Genomic DNA, 19,875 nt, shown 5'->3' with positions numbered 1-19,875 from the left:
TAGAGTTACAGATGGTTGTGAGCTGCTATGTGGGTGTTGGGAATTGAACCCAGGTACTTGGCAAAAACAAATGCTCTTAGCTGCTGAGCCATCTCTCTAGTCTCCAGTGGGGGGAGAGGGGGAAATTAAACAGTATATATATTTTTAAACAAGTGACATCCTGGCCCTTTCACCTCACACAGTCACAGGCTTTAGCAGACTTGACATTTCTATCTCAGCTGTGTGGGGACCTTCTGCAGAGATTTAAAGAGTGCCATGTCCTGTCGGTGTTAGTGATAAAAGAAAGGCATGTATGATGTGAGCAGGTCTTAGCCTAGCGCCTAGCTGTCTTATCCAGTCACTAAGGAGCAAGGGATTCTAGGAAAACTTGGGAGAGAGTTCAGAAGGTAGAGAACTGGACGAAGTAAAACCATGAAGACTGAGTATAAATGTGGAAGAGATAGGAAATCCTGCCTAAAGCACCGATAATTGGTGATTTATGAGTCTGTGTAAAATTATATAATAGGAAGTCAGGTGTGGTATTGCACTCCTTTAGTCCCAGCACTAGGGAGGCACAGGCATAGTTCGAGACCAGCCTGGTCTACAGAGTGAGTTCCAGGAAAGCCAGGGCTACACAGAGAAGCCCTGTGAAACACAAACAATATAAATAAACACACAAAATATACATATTTAAATGTATTTACTTTTTGTATATTATAAAGCATCAGTTCTTACATTGGTTCAGTACTGTTTTGAAGAGTTGCATGACACGTGCATGGCTTTGTTTTTATGACATCCTTATTTACATAAACAATGGAGGATCCAGGAGTTTATGTAACTCATTTGTGTGTTGATGGTTCACCTACCCAATACAAAGCACAGATCATCTCTACCTCCGCCCTGACACTCCTTTCAGCCAAAAAAGTGCTTTCTTTGGTTTGACAATGTTTTTGTGACTTATTTGTCGTTTGACCTATGTCACCTGTAAATAGAGTAATAGTTGTCCTTAACTCATAGAGATGAAGAAATAACAGACAGAAAGCGCCTTTCCACTCTGCCACACTTTATAGCAGCATCGAACCCAGGAAGAGGAAATAGCCAACTCCATAGTTTTCTTTTTCTTTTTTTCCCTAAGCTTCCAGCAGACCCTTCTCAACGGACCCCTTCTGAGGTTAATAATAAAGGTGCAGGTAGCTCCACCTCCTAACTGGAATTTCTTCCGTCCGTCCTCTTCCGGTTAGCGAAGGAAGGATCACATTTCTCAGGACAAAGGCATTTCACTAATGGTTTAGCTTCCCCATCTTTTCCACCCCGAAGCTGACGACCCAGTGCGATCTCTCTGGAAGATGGCAGTCTCTGGGCGCCAGAGGTCCCCCGAAGCTTCACAGACCCAAGAGCCCAGGACTACAACTCCCAGAATCCTTCGCTCCAGGATGCGCGTGCGTCGTAGTGGCTAAGAGGGGTGGAGCGGAGGTGTCCACCGTCGTGGGTTCCCCGTGCAGGTCTTCTGCTGTCGCTCTCTCTACTCTGGGAGCTTCAGTGCTTTTAGCACCGGTCCAGGGACAGGAGGAACTAGTGCTGGGCCTTCGGCAGCATCTTAAGTCTTGAACAGGCCAGTGCCCCAAGGGTTAGGCTGTCAGTGAGCGCAGGCTGTGCCCGGGTCCAGCTCCTTCCTGGTCCTTCCCTAGGAACAGACCTGGAGAGGCGCGGAGGGGAAGAGTGCGAGGCTTGCGGGACATCTACCAGGCCCAGTCCGATTTTCCAGGAAGCTCCGGAGAAGCTGTCCTCCTGACGTGTGAGGAGACCTGGTCGAACCCAGGCTGGCTATGAAGAGCGACGCCTCGACGTCTGCAGCCCCTTTGAAAGGGCTCGTGGGCCCTCTGCGGAGCAGCGAGCCCGCGCTCGCCCTCCCGGCTGTGTCCCCCGCGGTGCACCTGCTGGAAGAGGCGGCCGACCTGTTGGTGGTGCACCTGGACTTCCATGCCGCACTAGAGACTTGCGAACGAGCCTGGCAGAGCCTGGCGGAGGAGCCTGTGAGTGGCACGTACGTGCTGGGCTATGTTCCGTTCTGGATCCTTTTGGGGAGGAACTCGGGTCTCTGAATATCTAGCATTGTGAGACTGCGCCAACCTTACACCTTGCTTTCCCTAGGGGATCCTCTTTGAGAGAGGCTGGTTGCTTATCCTGCACCCGTGAGACTGTACAATGAAGTCAAATCATGCAACAGTTTGGAGGGACGCCACAGTCAATTCTTGGCTCACCTTTTCAGTGCAGGAGGACAGGGTGGATGTCTTTTAAGTGTTCAGTCGTGAGGAGGTTCAGTAAGCAGGTAGCAGCCTCCTTTGGGAACACACCTCCTATTTAATCTGGCCTTGGCAGGTTATAGAAAATGGGGGGCGGAGCGGGGTGTCAAGGCAAGAAGCACACTGTTCTGGTCCTGTTGCAGGACTGGGTGAATTGCCTTTAGATTGCTCTTTCTAATGCATTGGCCTCCTCTGACAGCTGGGGGGCACCATTTCTCTGTGGAGTAAACCTTCCTAAGAGCTATATGAGGCCACACTAGAGGCGGGAGTAGTCAGAATAGTCAACTGAAGAAAAGCAAACACTGGAGAGACTTGACTCTGGTTTTAGAGGAATGAAGGTTGCACACCCGAATGTTGAGGGCTTTGCTTATGTCCATTGGATGTAGTTTTATAGGGTTTTTTTTTTTTTTAAAGATTTATTTATTTATTTATTTATTACATGTAAGTACACTGTAGTTGTCTTCAGACACTCCAGAAGAGGGAGTCAGATCTCATCACGGATGGTTGTGAGCCACCATGTGGTTGCTGGGATTTGAACTCCGGACCTTTGGAAGAGCAGTCGGGTGCTCTTACCCACTGAGCCATCTCACCAGCCCTTTATAGGGTTTTGTTTTTCATCTTCATATTGAGACAGGGTTTCTCTGTGTAGCTCTGACCTGCAACTTACTGTGTAGACCTGGCTGGACTCGAACCCAGAGATCCACCTGCCTGTGCCTCTCAAGTGCTGGGATTAGAGGCATGCGCCACCACTGCCCGGCTGGACATAGACAATTCTAAAAGACCAGTTAAGTTCCTATAGGAGCACCCAGCCAGAAGCCTCACCCCATGCCCGTTTCACAGTTGGCACACACTTAACTCCCACTCTCTGCCAGTGAGCACCTGCATGTTCATGGTGTGTTGCTCCCATAAGGTTACCTTTTTGTTTGTTCAGTTCTCATTCCACTTGGCTGCAGAGATGTGCGTTGGGCCATAGCTCGTGTGCCTCTAAGAGGTTTCCAGAACTTAACTCCAGGGTGGAAGGGCAGCCCAAGAGACCAGTGGTGAGGCCTGGGCCAATACATAACAGAAAAGGAGTCGGATGCTGGCTTCCTGTCCCAGCGTGGAAGATGGAGTGGAGAGAGGGGAAACAGCCTGAACCTGACTTGCATTTTCTCTTGTCAGCATTGTGGAGGTGAGATGTTCCCTGTGTGTGGTGGGGATCCAGGCTCTGGCAGAAATGGATCGATGGAGAGAAGCCCTGTCCTGGGTCCTCCAGTACTACCAGGTTCCTGAAAAGCTGCCTCCCAAAGTCCTGGAGCTGTGGTAGGTCCTTGTGCTAGAACCGGGTCAGGGTCGAATCATGGGTCCTCCTGAGTCAGGGTCTCCTGACTCCTTTGTCCTCATTCCTAGTTAGTTCCCTTCGAATTCGAGTCTCCTCACCGTGTTCAGACCTCACACCACGGCAATTAAGGATGAGAGGCGGGCATTTGGGAGTAGGATAGAATAAGAGAGAGCAGACCCAGATAGTAGTGAAACAGGCTGACGGGAGGACAGAACCAATTGCGCTTCCCGATGCCTCCTGGGGATCTCTAATTCTTAGAATAAATTCAGGTGTACGTGGGTATGTGCATAAGTGGTATGTGTGTGGTGTGTGTGCATGTGGGTGCACATGCATGTGTGGGTGGAGATCAGAGAAGGGTACTTGGAGGCCTCTATCACTCTCTGCTTTATTCCTTTGAAACAGGGCCTCTCCCTGAACCTCACGTTTTTTCTTAGCTAGGCTGATACCCAGCAAGCGCCAGTTGATTCTCCTGGTTCTTCCTCCTCAATGCTGGGATTACAGGTGTGGGTGGGGCCACATCCAGCTTGTCACATGGCTGCCAGGGTGGCAACTCTGGGCCTCAGGCTCGGATAGCAAATATTTTCCGTTTGGTCTTATTATGCATAAGGGTGTTTTGCCTGAGTGTTTGTACTGTATGCATTGTATGTCTACACTACATGGGTGCCTAGTACCCACAGATGCCAGAAGACGGCATTGGATTCCCTGGACCTACGGTTACAGTCAGTTGTGAGCCTCCATCTAGGTGCTGAGAATCTAACCTGGGTTGGAACACCCAGTGCTCTTAACTTCTGAGCATCTTTCCAGCCCTCAGTCTCTAATTCTTAAAAAAAAAGTTAACTATTATTTTTAAAAGTTATTTGTGTGTGCACATGAATGCTGGTGCCCTCGGAATCCAGAAGATGGTCTCAGATATCCCAGAGCCTGAGGTACATACAGGTGGTTTTGAGCTGCCCAGGATTGTTGCTGTGAATAAAACTCTAGGGCTCTGGAAGAGCAGTGCTCACTCTTATTCACTGCCTACCACCCCTAGTCTCTAATGTTATTATTAATATTTTAAAGATTATTATTTATTTTATGTATGTAAGTGTACTGTCGCTGTCCTCAGACACACCACAAGAGAGCATCAGATCCCATTACAGATGGTCGTGAGCCACCATGTGGTTGCTGCTGGGAATTGAACTCAGGACTTCTGGACAAGCAATCGGTGCTCTTAACCGCGGAGCCTTCTCTCCAGCCCCTGGTCTCTAATTCTTAACAGTGTCCATGCTCCACAGGGACAGGCTGGAGGACCTGGGAGGGTAGGATTATAGACATTTGTGGTTTTGAAGATAAACCCCTATAGAGCACTGACTCTTTTTTTTGGGGGGGGACTGTGTTGTTTGGGGACACAGCATCCTTTTATACAGCAAAATGAAAGAACCCGGAGCTGTGCTGGATGTGGCCAGTGCCTGGCTCCAAGATCCAGATAACCAGGGCCTTCCTGAATATGGATCGCTGGCCAGACTCCACGTGTTCCAGCTGCTGCTACCCTCGGGTCGCTTGTCAGAGGCCGAGGAGCTGGCGGTGGGCTCTGCGGCCTTCAGCGAGGAGCAGCGGGTAGAAGCGCTCCAGGCCATCCACACAGCACGGCAGCAGCACATGCAGGAGCACTCGGACTCCCAGGAGCCCCAGAAGCTGAGGCAGGAAGGTAGGACATCAGGGCTTTGTGGCCTCTGCAAAGCAGTCTCGTGGCATCCCCTCGACACTGGCTGAGTGTCTTAAGCTGAGAAACTTAAGACTAACTGTGTTGTATGCAAACCAAGCCAGACTCTGAAGTTGGAGCGCAAGGAGAGAGTCTCACATCGGGAGGTGGTGTGGGGTCTCCTGACCCTGACTTGTCTCTTGAAAAGAGACCCCTTTGGGTCTGATCAGGCGTCTCCTTGGGATCCTCTCACAAGATTTTTTTTTCCTTCCGGCAGGCTGGTGTGGAGCTGTTGCTCCTCCCTCAAACACTGGCCCCAATCCACACGCAGGCAACTCTGTAATCACAAAGTAAAAATGGCCTCCTTCAGCTGTGGGTCGTTGTGCCCAGCCTCCTATCTGCCTTCACTGAACTAGAGCTTTTGAGTATTTTGTTTTCTCAGCTGAGGTCTGCCTCGTTCTTTAGTACACAGTTGTGCTACTCACTGACTCCCGGTAGCATCCTTACAGGGCCGTGGAGCGGACTTGGGAGTGGGGTTGCCCTGTTGCAGGAACTTCAAAGGCCCTTGGCCCAGACCATCCTTCCTGCTCAGGTCCTTCAGACCCTCTCACCTCAGTCTGTGTGTGAAGACTTCCAGGGCTAGAAAATCACCTCTCTCCTGAAGCAGGGCCTTCTGATTTTTAAAACAAGATATAATTTATTTAAATTATGTCTACGAAAGTTAGCATATAGTGTGTATGTGTGTGTATGTGTGTAAACTTGATTATATCAAAAAAGGTTGCATCCCTTTATTGTGTGGTGGAATAAGTAAATTAAACAAAAATTTAGATTTAGCAAATTATGGTTGCAAATTAAAAAGACAAAACCAAAACACAGAAGTTAATCAGGTTGAAAGGCTGTACAGTTCAGTGAACTTCTATGCAGTTAGAGTAGCCATTTTGAAAAGAAGCCCCGGTTTCACACTGGGATTATACTGTTACACCAAATACATTTTTGTGTGCTTATCTGCCACCAGAAGCAAAGTAACCATTTCAGAGCAGAACTAGAAGACCAGTTAGCTGTATCCCCTATTTCAGCACTTTCTGTCTTTGGACAGCTTAGGGATCATTAAGCCTTCTTTTAAAAATTTACAGAGAAGGGGGCTGGAGAGATGGCTCAGTTGTTAAGAGCACTGACTGTTCTTCCAAAGGTCCTGAGTTCAAATCCCAGCAACCACATGGTGGCTCATAGCCATTTGTAATGAGATCTGATGCCCTCTTCTGGTGTGTCTGAAGACAGCTACAGTGTACTTACATATAATAAATAAATAAATCTTTAAAAAAATTACAGAGAAACCTATTATTTTAATTGGAAACTATCATCATGTTCTTCAAAGTGCTGTTGAGTGTGGACCTGCTGGGATCGATCCACTTGGTTGTCAGGTTGTGCTTTCAGAGGTTGCCCAGCCCCACCACCATTGTCTTAGTTAGGTTCTGTTGCTGTGACAAAACACTATGACTAAAGTGACTTGAGGAAGAAAAAGTTTATTTCATCCTACATTCTACAGCACAGTCCATCACTAAAGGAAGTCAGGGCAGGAGCTGATGCAGAGGTCGTGGAGGGGTGCTGCTTACTGGCTTGCTCCACAGGACTTGCTCAGACATCTTTCTTATACAACTCAGGACCACCAGCCCAGGGATGGTACCGCCCCCTTGTGGGATAGCCTCATCCACATCAATAATTAATCAAGAAAATGTCCCAAAGGCTTACCCACAGGCAATCTGGTAGGGGCATTTTCTCAGGAGAGGTTCTCTGTCCCCAGACGATTCTAGACATGAGAATGAGCACAACCATAACATGGCCCGTGTGACAAGGCCAGGAGGTCTGTCAGCATGGGCGTCTCATTCAGAATCCCAGTCTGGAGTTCTCTCTCTCTCTCTCTCTCTCTCTCTCTCACTTTTTCTCAAGACAGTTTTATTTCTTTAATGTATGTGAGTACACTGTTGCTGTCTTCAGACACACCAGAAGAGGGCATCGGATCCCATTACAGATGGTTGTGAGCCACCATGTGGTTGCTGGACATTGAACTCAGGACCTCTGGAAGAGCAGTCAGTGCTCTTAACCGCTGAGCCATCGCTCCAGCCTGAGTTCTCTACTGCATATATTAAAGGCCCTCCATTTCTTCGTGTTAATGTGTCACAATTATTTTACACAAGTCAGTACGAAGAATGCGTACACAGATGGGTAAATCTTCTATCCACTGACTGCATCTTCATACAGCCTGTCCTTAAACATCTTGGGTAGCTGTGGACCTACCAGATCACATAGATCCACACAGCTCAGTGGGAGAATGGTTGCCAAGCATCTCCAAGGTCGTGGGATCCATCCTCAGCACTACAAAAGCCAATCACACAAACCTTTCAGTATTTCCTTTTGAACTACTCAGTGAACTGTGCAAGGAAACCAACCATTCTCACTTGGTTTGGATTGACTCTCCAGATCTGATTTGCCTGACTCACCCTGCGATGATGCTCTGTCCCCCGGCCAGGTTCGTTCTCCCACAAGTTGCTGTCGCTGCTGATGCTGCTTCGCCGGCTCTGGGGCTCCGTGGTGAGCCACCTCCTCTCGCAGCCCTTCAGAAAGGGCCTCCTGGCTGCCTTGATCCTCTGCCTCTTGATTCTACGGTTTGACCCAGGTGAGTGAAGGGCTATGGCAGCAGGGTCCCTGGGAGCAGGTGCGACCTGGGAGGGAGCCACCTCCTATGACATTGAGCCTTCTCCACAAAGAACAAGAGTCTGCCTCCCCTGCAGCAGGGACCAGGCCTAGAACCTAGAGAGCAGTTGGAGAGCATTTCCCTGCCGCCCTGCATGCTGATGGATTCACCCAGGCCCTGTTCCATCTAGGGGCGACCTCTGGTCAGAATGTAACGTTAAGAAGCTTCCTCGAAGCCGGGCGTGGTGGCTCACGCCTTTAATCCCAGCACTTGTGAGGCAGAGGCAGGTGGATTTCTGAGTTCGAGACCAGCCTGGTCTACAGATTGAGTTCCAGGACAGCCAGGGCTACACAGAGAAACCCTGTCTCGAAAAAAAAAACAAAAACAAAACAAAAAAAAAGGGGGAGCTTCCTGGAGGTAACACCTAACACAGTGTGTGTTGATCCAAGCGTCTCCTGGCTAGTGTGACCCTGAAATTGTAAATGAAAGTCTAATGCATTTTAGAAGATGTGGGGAAAAAATTTGAAACAGCTAAATGATATTCTGGTTTATAGAATTTTCCCTGAAAATTGGGCCTTTGTGTGATTAATCTCTTCTGCCTCACTGTGAGGTGGAGGTGAGACTTGGGGGAAAAAACACCTGTGTAGTGGTCACTCTGATTCGCAGACACTGGGCCACCGTTAGGTGACTGCCATTCGAGAAACATCCTTTCCCACTTTAGAAAAAAAAAAAAGTCTTGCTGCATAGCTCGGAGTGATATCAACTCTTGGGTTTCTGCCTCCCAGATGCCGGGCTCCCGAGTGCATCACCAAGCCCGGCTTCTGCTTTACCCTCTCGGGGTGGTTAACTACTTTTCTCAAGAATTTAGATGTAGGACAGGATTATGCAACTTTCAAAACCAAGGAGAAATGAGAAACCTTTCATTTTCTTTCACCGTTGGTTGAGAAATCTAATTACCAGAGCGACTAGACCAGAGCCCCACAGTTTGCCTGGTTCTAAAGCTGCCACCTTTAACTTTAGGTCCCTGTTTCCCTCACTTCCCCTCACCTTTGTTGGACCCTGAGCAGGAATGTCCCCTCTGGACAGCCCTGTTGGTTATACAGGAAAGCCACCAGCAGCTTCCAGTGACAGAGCAGAAATGACGGGTGGGCAGACACACCCAAGTGGGAAGCTGGAAAAGGGAAGTGATTTCCCGGCTGTCCCCGATTCTCTGCTTTGCATACTTGATAAGCCTTCCCCTAAATTCTGGTCTCCTAAACAATGGCGAAGAAAGCCATTCAAGCTTGGGTGTGTACTGGGCAGCTCAGAGCTTCCTCACCTGGGTGTGGGGGAACTTGGGAGAGGAAGGTCAGTTACTTTAAAGAATAATAACAGGTGTGGAGGGCTGGGGTGAGAGTTAGGTAGCATATGGCATACATCCACGTATGAAGGACTGGGTTTCCTCCCCAGCCTTAGAGGAATAAACACCTTTCTTTCTTCCCCCTGCTCCCACGTGTGTGTGAGTGTGTGTGTATGCAAGTGTGCACCAGCAAGTGCAGATGTTCACATGCTTGCATGCTAGAGGTTGATGTTGGCTTCTCCATATGATGATGATGACAACGACAATGATGGCAATGATCATGACAGCCACCAGGGATTAAGTTGAGGGCCTCATACTGGCAAGTGCTTTACCCACTGAGCCATCTCTTTAGCCCTAAATGCTGCTTCCCTCCATTTAGAGGGGCAGGTCTGTGTGTGTCCCATGGCCTTGCCCAGGCTGGCCTCAACCTCTAGTCCCAGCTGGGGCTCCTGCTCCAGCTTTCTAAGGTGCTGGGGTATTTTTTCTGTTTAAGAAAGAAATATGCATTCCTTACTTGAGAGGCCAGGGCTGAGCTCAGACCCACGCTTGCCTGGTATGGACTAAGGCCTGGGTTCAGTTCCCAAGCACCACCTAGAACCTGGCGAGGTGGCTCACGCCTGAAGTCCCAGCATTAAGAGAAGAAAGCAGGAGGCTCAGCTCGGCCATCCTTGCCTGGGCTACTTGAGACCCCATCTCAAGCAAAGTAAACCAACCTCCCCAAGTCAGACCAACACAAAGGTAGAAATATGTATTTCCTGTGTGTTTGTTTTTTAAAGTCTGTAATCCAGACAAGGAAACGAAACAAATGGTAGAGTTTTCTTTATGTTCACTGTAGTTAATTTGTGGTAAAACTGTCACAGGGCTCCAACCTGAAAAGCAAAGAAAGGCGCAAGTGTAGTGAAAGTCTTCCAGATGGCTCTCCCCGCGGCAGCCGCTGCTGCCAGTGGTATTCGTTATTTCTTTCGGGAAGTAGAGTTGAGGCTTACTAGACTTTCTTTTAGACTTAAAAAAATATGTATGTGTGTGCACCATATGCATGCCTGGTTTTCTTGGAAGCCAGAAGTGTTGGATCCCCTGGAACTTGAGTTACAAATGGTTGTGAGCCTTTAGTGTGGGTTGTGAGCCTTTAGTGTGGGTGCTGGGAACTGAACCTAGGTCTTTGTAAGAGCACCAAGTGCTTTTAACTACTGAGCTATCTCTCCAGCCCCAGTTACAAATTTTAATAAAGGCCTAAGTTAAGAAAGAGGCATTTGGAAGAAAGCAAGACACACCTGAGACACACCCAAGACAGAAACATAGTGGAGACTTCTCAGAGTCACCCGTGGCTGTGTAACTATCAGAAAGATTAAGATGTAATAAATCAGGATTTTTCCCCCCCTAGAATATTGAAAGTTACTGTAATTCAAGTGGAGAAAACATCTCAGAGGAAGAGAAGTACCTTGTTGTTGGAGAGGCTAGGACTAGCAGGAGGCCTGGATGTGTTTTCTAGCTCCAATGGAGGGGCTGAGGGAAGAACACTCATGATAGTCTCTCCCTTCCCCACAGCAGCTCCTTCTTCGCTGCCCTTCCTCTACCAGCTGACCCAGCTCTTCCGCCGGATCCAGAAGGCCACACTTTCTCGGCTCTACCCCCTCGCCCTCCGGGACTGAGTGGTCCTACCTGGCTGTCTCCACCTCTTACACACCACATCTACAGAAGCGGAAAAGTTGAGCCCAGTGCCTGGGTCCAAGATGGCACCATGAGAGTGGGCCCATTGGTTCTAGAAGGAGTGACCAAGGCAGGTGAGCCATGGCTGGCTGACTTTGAACCCTCCCTTTGGTATCCCACTGTGGCTGGCCTCAGAGGGAGTTTGAGAACAGTGGTGTCCGAGGCCCAGTGCACAGAACACAAGTCTGGCTGCCCAGAACACTGCAACAGCTCTTCAAAAAGGAGGGTTAGGAGCAGGGAGTGGGGCTTGAGACAGTCTGGTTTCTTGACAAAGGCAGAGGGTGACTTTCCAGGTCGGGTGCTGAGGGACCTGGGATTTACAGATGTGGTGGAATGGCCCTTGGCCATTTACCTCTGAAAACTGCTCTACAGCTCAGAATTTGAATTTGAGTAAGACCAGAGATCCCTCATTCCCCGACTCCCCTCCCCCACACCCTCCCCCCCACGCTCCTCCCACAGATGCTGGAATCAGTTCACCATCCCCTCCCATTGCTCTGGCAGTAGGGCAAGAGGCTTTCTGCTAGAGGCCTTTTGCTGTTCAGACCGGATATGGCTTCTGACCCACCCAGATGGCCACCTGGAGCTAAGTGAGCCTGCCTGACCTTATCTCTGGGGAATGTGATCTTTCTTGGTGCCGCTGAGTCTTAGCTCAGTTTTCCAGCACTGCCAGGGGCCAAGCTCTGCCCTCTGGGACCCAGTGTCTTCCCACCACACCCCACCACCTTTTGATCTGTCCAGCCAACTGTGTCACACCACTGTCACTCCTTGATCCTTTCTCGTGGTCCATTGTTTGAATAATGCCCTAGTCTCTCTGCTCGTGTGGTGTGAAAAGTAGGCCAGGCTCAGGGCTGAGAGCTGAAAATGGAACTGGGTAATCAGGTGAGCTGTGAGATCGGTGGGGGCTGGGCAGAGGGGCTGGGGGGTGGGGCAAAGGGACAACCCCAGGGAGGAGGCACTGCCTGCGCTTCCAGCCTCAGCATTTCTGTGTAAAAAAATACAGGCTACTCTGGTGCGGCCAGGAAGGAGGAGGCCCTCAGCCGCCCACCCACACTGGATCTCTGGCACTGGATGGCAAGAGAGCAGAGGTTCTGCTAGCCTTTTTTTGGCTGATAATTAGGAACTATGAGTCAACAGCTTTTCTCTAGAAGAGGAAACGTCACAGAAACTTACTTAGAATTCCATCTAAACCCTGAAGACTTGGCAACTAGGATCATCTTTTTTTTTTTTTTTTTTTGTATGCCTTTTAAGTAGACCCTAGATCACACTGGGGAGGGAGAAGGATTCAGCAAGGGTTGAAATCCCTTGACAGTGAGTCCTTCAGTGTCGTTGCCCAACTTGGCCCAGAACACCTGGGCTCCAGTGCTGAACTCCGCCCTCCAGCTTCGAATGTCTGTGACTCACACACCTTATGACAATGGTTTTGAAGTGAGGATCTACCCATTCACTGCCCTAGAAGAAACTCCTTAACGGCTTTCATGGCCCACAGGATACAAATCCAGATTCTTTTTAGTAGAAACTTAGGCTAGTGTTCACACGTCTGGCTGACAGCTCCTTTGCTGTGTTGCCCTGTTCGCTGAGCAGACTGTACTCTAGCTGCCGGGTCCTCCTCAGGCCTCCCTGTGATGGCTTAGCTGGATCTTCTGGAGGGTCTTGTAGCAGCTCTGCTCTAGACCCTTGGCTTTCCAGGCTCTCAAGGGTTACCCAGCATTCTTTGCTGCCCAGCCTGTCTCCTGCCCCTCCTGTAGTGGGGGCTTGGTGGTGGGTGGTGGGACAGTTTGCCTCTTCCAGTGCCGTAAGCTCCATGAGGCTGCAGAGCGAGGCTGCACAGTGTTTGAGTCGGGCTCACATTCCTGTGTGGGTGACTGTTGGCCAGGGTTCCGAGTTCTCGTCTGTAACTCGGTCCTCTTCTCACAGGGTCTCTTCTACGAATAATGGGCACTTAGGACTCTTGGCACTTTTGACAGCCGCTAGGAAGAGTTCTTGTGAGCAGTGGTATTCCCAGGCTCATTTGAGCATGGGTGGGTCCTCAGGGGTGAGTGGACTGGTGGAAGAGGGCGTGCGCTTCTGGTGAGTGTGCCATCCTGTGCTGTGAAACCCTGAACAGATCGGCTTGTCTTTCTGCTCTCTCCTGATGCTTCTCACAGTTGTTCTGCTGGTGGCCCGTGGGGCTCTGTTTATTTTTACCTGACTGCTGCAGGGCTGTCTGTACCTTAACCACCTGCCACCTGGATAGCCAGGAACTCGAATCCCAAACTGTTGCTGTTACTTTGTCCTTTCCAAGGAAGTAGGCTGGTCCTCAGCTCTGGGCTTAAAGAGGTCAGAGTAAAGGGAGGGCCTTCTTGGTGGGTCCAGCGTGGCAGCCATCAGCCAAAGGTAGCTTTTGAGCATTTGAATTGTGTGTGGCTCATCCACGTGGACACATGCTGTAATTGTTAAACATGCACACTGGATTTCAAAGACCAAGTACTAAAGAATAAAATAAAAGAATGGAAACACAAAGATTTTTATATTGACTGTATGTTGAAATAATATTTTGGATATATTGGGTTAAATGAAATCAATTAAAATAATTTCATCTGTTTCTACTTTCTGTAGTGAGGCTTCTAGAATGTTTAAAATGTCCTATGCTGCTTGCATTTAGATAGTGCCATTCAAGACACCACACACACTGGCTAGTCTCAGAGGGGGGATCGGTGTCCACGAAGAGCAGTGCATGCTGGGACTGGAGATGCTAGGTCTAGGGAGTCTCAGTTGCAGATGGTATCTTGCAGCCACCTTTTTTAGTTAACGAAACCGAGACTCAGAAAGGTGAAACCATTTGTCCTAAGTCACAGCCTGAATAAGACCCAGGCCTCCTGATCCTCTAGTTTTCTGTCCCCCCCCCCCCAATCTTCTCTGTCATTCTCTATATGGAGTTCATTGTTAATAGGAAGATGTATCAGGGAAAACTGATAGAATTGACCAGCCCTCAGGTGTCTGCAAGTGTGTGATGTGGAACAGACATTCTAACTTGAGGAATGCCGAGCATTGCTAGAGCAGCTGTCCCATGGTTAGACAGGAGGCTGGGCTGGTGTGGGTGGTGGGAGCAGGTGGAGGCAGGCAGGATAGCCAGCACCTGAAGGAGATGTGACGCGTAACATCCCCTGCTCTTTGCATGTATATGTCTGCACATATGTATATGAAGACCACTAATATACTAGAGTTTTACACATACAAAACAATGCCTAAGGTGTAGAAGGGTCCACAAAGCCTTCATTCCCATGCTCCACTTTCTGCCCCAGGGCAACTGCTGCTGGGTCCGCAGACGTATTAACCCTTCAAGTTTTCCTTTCTCTTACACAGTGAAAGTACACTGTCTTACACACCCTTGCCACACTTAGAAAAAACAATGGAAAACCCAAACCAAAACCAACTTCACTGATCAAGGTGACTTTGCCCCCTGTGCACACAGGCCGATCTGCCCCAATTTTTCATAGTTGTATGACAAGATCCCTTTTTCCTTTAAAGACAAAAACAGGCCCTGGGGAGATGGCTCAGTGGTTAAGATCACCTGTTACATTGCAGAAGGCGTCAGTGTGCTTCCGGGCACATCTACATGCTGGTGCAGCCATCGGCATCTCTAGTTCCAGGGGATCTGAGCTCCTTGGTTATCAGGCACACAGTGGTACATCTACATACATGCAGGCAAAATACCCCCACACATAAACCTCTGAGTTAAGAAAACAGCCAACCTCGGGGCAGGAGAGATGGCTCAGCGGTTAAGAGCACTGACTGTTCTTCCAGAGAATCTGAGTTCAAATCCCAGCAACCACATGGTGGCTTACTATCATCTTCAAGGAGATCTGATGCCATCTTCTGTTATGTCTAAGGACAGCTACAGTGTATTTACATATAATAAATAAATAAATAAATAAATAAATAAATAAATCTTAAAAGCAAGCAAGCAAAGAAAACACCCAACCTACTGACCAACCAACTTTTGTGATGGTGTCCACACCACCACATGGCCTGGATTGGCCAGTGGAGCCCTGGATGAAGTGATAGTTCTGTTTCAGCCTCCTGAGTGCTGCCACCACTGGCCTCCAAAATGGTCAGAGCTCTTTACTGTCGCAAGCACAGTGTGGCTGCTCTGGCCACCTGGTTGCTGCCCCAGCAGCAGTGTCTGTGTGTCTGGGTGGAGGGCAGGGTGATGTATACTCTGGACCTGCAGGCTTTTCCTAAACCCACAGGCTCCCTTGAAAGCTGTCAGAAAAATGACTGAAAGAGAAAGGTCTATGGGAACAGTGTCTAGGGAACGGTCAGCCCGACTTTCCACTGTTTGTAAAAAGCTGCAGGGTCAGTGGACTTCGACCTCCCAGAGTGGTGAGTTTTCCTTTGCCTTAGTTAGGCAAGCTGCTTGTTCCTGGCCCTGCTCATTGGAAGTTAACAGAAATGCTTAAATGTAGGCAGGCCCCTGTGCTTCTCCCCCTCCGTGCTTTGCTCCCCTTCCTTGATACTTTGAATTAGAAGGTAAAAGCAATGAGCGTGATGCCTTGAGAAGCTTAGAAAGCCCTGCCCTGGGTTAAGTAGATCCAGATGTTGTCAGCCTCTGCGCCTTTTGATAAAACACAAGCTTGGCTCTTTTATGGTGCCGGGGGTAATTTAGGGCATCACACCTGCTAAGCATAACCCCTCTCATCATTTTCCCTGTCTCAGAGCATTGTTTCAACCTGTCCACCTATCTGAAGTCTTGCTTTTCACAACCTAAGTGCCTCTGGTTAACCTTGGAGGGTACCAAACTGAAAACACACAATACAGTAAGGTTCTAAGAGAGAGAGAGAGAGAGAGAGAGAGAGAGAGAGAGAGAGAGAGAGAGAGAGAAGAGGAGAGAAGAGAATATACCTATCATAGTGATTGTTCTATATTATTATTAAGTATGTGATTAATTTCATACTGTATCCAACTTATAAACTTAACATTTTATTTAGCTAATAGGTATGTGCACAGGCATGGCACAGCATCTGTACGGAGGTCAGAGGAAGAAAACCTGTGGGAGTTGGGTCTCTTCCTTCACCATGTGGGTCCTGGGAGTCAGCTCAGATCTTCAGGCTTGGCTGTAAGCACCTTTACCTCCTGAGCCATCTTGCTGGCCCCCAATTTATTATCTTTATCACATATATGTATATGATAAATATAATAAGGAATACGAATATATATATTAGTATTTCCCACTATCCTCAGCTCAGGCATCCACTGGGGGGGGCATAGTTTCATTTCTTTGGGTAAGATAGAGGTAGTGTGTGTGTGTGTGTGTGTGTGTGTGTGTGTAGTGTGATGATCCCCCTGTGTGTGTGTGTGTGTAGTGTGAAGATCCCCGTGTGTGTGTGTGTGTGTGTAGTGTGATGATCCCCCTGTGTGTGTGTGTGTGTAGTGTGATGATCCCCGTGTGTGTGTGTGTGTGTGTGTAGTGTGATGATCCCCGTGTGTGTGTGTGTGTGTGTGTGTGTGTGTGTGTATGTGTGTGTGTGTAGTCTGATGATCCTCCTAATCAAGCTTGCTCAAACTGAGCTCACCATGTAGCAGAGAATGACCTTGAACTCCTGAGCTCTCTGCCTTCTCCCAGCTGCTGAGATTGCAGCCTGTGCTACCACGGCCTTCAGCTCTCGTTTTCCTTTTCAGACGTTTTCTTGCACTTAATAAAAAATCATTCTCCAGGTGTGATGGCGCATACCTTTAATCCCAGCACTCAGAAGGTAGAAGCAGGGTGGATCTCTGAGTTTGAGGCTAGCCTGGTCTACAGAGTGAGTTCCAGGACAACCAGGACAGCCAGGGCTACGTTCATTTCGTTCAGTCAAGACATGCGTTCTGAGGAGGCTTAACAGTCAGTGTTCTTCCTGCCCCATGCTCCTTAGCTGTGTGTCACCCTGCCCAGTTTGTCAGCCACCTTTCTAAGTACTTCCCATAGGTTAGCAAATTGTATCTTGCAACACATCATGAGGCAGGGCTGGAGATGACAAACCAGATAGAGAAGGGCTTAGCAACTTACTTGCTGGGCTTTGTTTGTCTGTTAAGTGGGGCCGGGTTTGTAAACTAGGCTGACTGGCACCTGAGGTCAAATTCTTACCTTCCACTGTTGCACCTAGGATGAAGCTAGATGCACAAGAGGGAGTGTAATAAAGAGGAGATGGATGAAGTTGGATTTTGGTCTTGATAGTTAGAGGAAGGAAGGAATAGAAGCGGCAGGAGTTAGGGAGCAATAAAGGCAAACATGAAGGCTATGGGGTGAGGGCAGGGAGGAGGAAGCTTTGGTGCCTGTTTCGTATTGTCCTTGCTCAGCTCACCAGCCCTGTGCCGCCAATGACAAAGACAGCTTGCTGGTTTCACCAGGATAATGCAGGTGGATGGGCCACACTCCCAGTTGCCAATGGCCTTAGTTGGATTCCAGCCAATAAGCTGCCTCTTCCAAGAAGAGCCACTTGGTGCCTTTGGTCCTCTCCGAAGGGTTGTCTGAGATTCTGTTTCCTCTCTTTAGTCTAGTACAAAGGCGGGAGCTGGCAAATTTGCCCGTGACCCCGAGATGCTGTCATACTTAGTCCTGGTCTCTCTTTGGCAGTAGATGCTAGTTAGCCTCCTTCTGGCAAACACACCCAGATCTAGGAAATCCTGTGTGTCCTGCTGCTCTCGTCTTAGCAGTGTAGTGTTCTGTCCCACTCACGGGTTTCATTGTCTCCTAGAGGACTTGTTTTTTATAGATGCTGCAGACAGTGGCCAAATTACATGCGTGTGTGTGTGTGTGTGTGTGTGTGTGTGTGTGTGTGAGTGTATTTTGGAACTCAGAGTTTTGTATATGCTAAGCACAAACTACTGCCAAACTGCAAGGATTAGTAATCCCTTCAAGGCCTTTTTTTTTTTTTTTTTTTTTTTTTTTGAGACAGGGTTTCTCTGTGTAGCCCTGGCTGTCCTAGAACTCACTTTGTAGACCAGGCTGGCCTCGAACTCAGAAATCCGCCTACCTCTGCCTCCCAAGTGCTGGGATTAGAGGTGTGTGCCACCACCGCCCGGCTTTTTAAAAAAAACAAAAACAAAAACAAAAAACAAACAAAAACAAGGTATATGTGATAGTTTGTGTATGCTTGACCCAGGGAGTGGCAATATTAGAAGGGGTGGCCCTGTTGGAGTAGGTGTGGCCTTGTTGGAGTAGGTGTGTCACTGTGGGTGTGGGCTTTAAGACTCTCATCCTAACTGCCTGGAAGCCAGTATTCTGCTAGTGTAAGACTCTGGGGAGCCTTAGCTTACCAGGGGAGCGGGGAACCGATGCAAAAAGCAAGAGGAATTTATTGTTCCAACATGTTGGGGTTGCCCTGCACATGGAGAGAGAAGGACCACGAGCAGCCTATCCTTCGAGCCTTTATACAGTTTCCTAGGCAGCAGCCATTAGGCACAATGTGATTGGCAGAACAGTGTGACTTTTAAACTGATTGGTCTATAGGGAATGAGGTGGCCGACGAATGGGTTGCAGACTGTGTCTATGAGCTCCAGTGCTTGGTCCCTCCTCCCTGTGGTCTGAGGAATGTAATTAGCTCTCCCTTCCAGAGGGGAGGGGTGCCTGTGTTCTTTATAACCTTTGGCTTCCAGGAGGGGAGGGGTCTGGTGGACTTTTCTGAAGTTCCTGAGTTGACTTCTTCACTAGCAGCCTTCAGATGAAGATGTAGGACTCTCAGCTCCTCCTGCACCATGCCTGCCTAGATGCTGTCATGTTCCTGCCTTGATGATGATGGACTGAATCTCTAAACCTGTAAGCCAGCCACAATTAAATGTTGTTCTTATAAGATTTACCTTGGTCATGGTATCTCTTCACAGCAGTAAAACCCTAGTTAAGACAATATATACTGGGAGGAATAAATAAATCTAAGAACCCAACAAGGTGTGTACTCAATGGAGCACTTTTGCTGTATGAGGGAGTGGGCCCTGTGGAATTTAGGAGTCTGGATCCTGAGACCTTAATTTGTGAATTGATATCATGGTTCCCATTGTTTTTATAATCATCTTTCCAGGGCGTCAGTTTCTTTAAGATATGCAGGTGGTTATCTGAGTTGACTTTAGATGTCTTGAGGGGTCTAAGCTTTAGGTGCTGGCCTCTAGGGTGCCTGAAGCAATTGATGAAGGAGATAATAAGTTTTCCTTGGTCCCTTGACCTTAATTGGCCTCTGCATTTTGTTCTCTGTGCAGTCTTGACTTTCAGCTCCACGTACTCACTGCCTCTTGTTCCCTTCTACTGAGCTCCATGGGTGGTCTGTGTGGTTAACCAGAGGCCGTGTTGGTGTCTGTGGCCCATGCCGCTGCCCCAGGCTTCGATGAAGCTGGAGATCCATGTAGCCGGTCAGTGCTGCTGACTGTTGACTTGGTGATGGCCTCAGGCTTTGCTGCCTTGGGGGTCCATGCAGATGTGAGTGGCTTGTATGGGCCATGAGTGGATCGGGGTCTAGGTATGGCCAAAGGGTGTGTTGATGTCTGGGGCCCATGTTACCTCTGAAGGCCATGCAGATAGATGTCTGTGGTCTAGACTGTTACCTGAAGCCGTGAGGGCCTTGCTGAGCTGTCCCTGCTCCTTACTGGTGGTGTGGTCACAGGAGAGAGCTGGCCCAGGTGGTGTAGATGTGGGAAAGCTGCCCTGCCCCTTGCTGACCACCATTCAGTGGCACAGGGGCCTGGTGGAGGCCTAGGCTAAGCAATTCAGCTACTACTTGGGCCCAGATCCAGGCCTTTGAGTTAGCCTACCCCAAACATCTCCCCCATCTATGAGCTGCTGGGGCTCATGAAGGAGCTGGGCTTTTGGAACCAAAGCTGCAGGATCTCAATGACTCAGGGTATCTG

The 19,875-nt window shown here is 48.8% G+C and overlaps 1 protein-coding gene across 4 annotated transcripts; it reads left to right on the top strand.

The window, feature by feature from the left end:
- The first annotated feature begins 1,247 nt into the window (after positions 1-1,247).
- Pex26 (peroxisomal biogenesis factor 26) lies at positions 1,248-13,616 on the top strand. 4 transcript variants are annotated; one of them, XM_021165490.3, is made up of 5 exons: positions 1,252-2,023; positions 3,444-3,584; positions 4,995-5,290; positions 7,812-7,958; positions 10,864-13,616. In XM_021165490.3, exons 1-5 carry the CDS (start codon positions 1,806-1,808, stop codon positions 10,962-10,964), a joined length of 903 nt encoding a protein of 300 aa, XP_021021149.2. In that variant the 5' UTR covers positions 1,252-1,805; the 3' UTR covers positions 10,965-13,616. The 4 variants fall into 4 exon arrangements, with proteins under 4 accessions (XP_085696117.1, XP_085696116.1, XP_021021149.2 ...); XM_021165489.2 differs by having other exon boundaries at positions 1,254-2,023; positions 10,861-13,616; XM_085839991.1 differs by lacking the exon at positions 4,995-5,290 and having other exon boundaries at positions 1,248-2,023.
- Positions 13,617-19,875: the final 6,259 nt, after the last annotated feature.

The sequence above is a fragment of the Mus caroli genome, unplaced genomic scaffold, assembly GCF_978045245.1.
Source record: "Mus caroli unplaced genomic scaffold, Mus_caroli_1 scaffold_7, whole genome shotgun sequence".
Taxonomy (NCBI): Eukaryota; Metazoa; Chordata; class Mammalia; order Rodentia; family Muridae; genus Mus; species Mus caroli.
The sequence above is the reverse complement of the archived record's forward strand: the minus strand, read 5'-3'. Positions and strand labels throughout refer to the sequence as shown.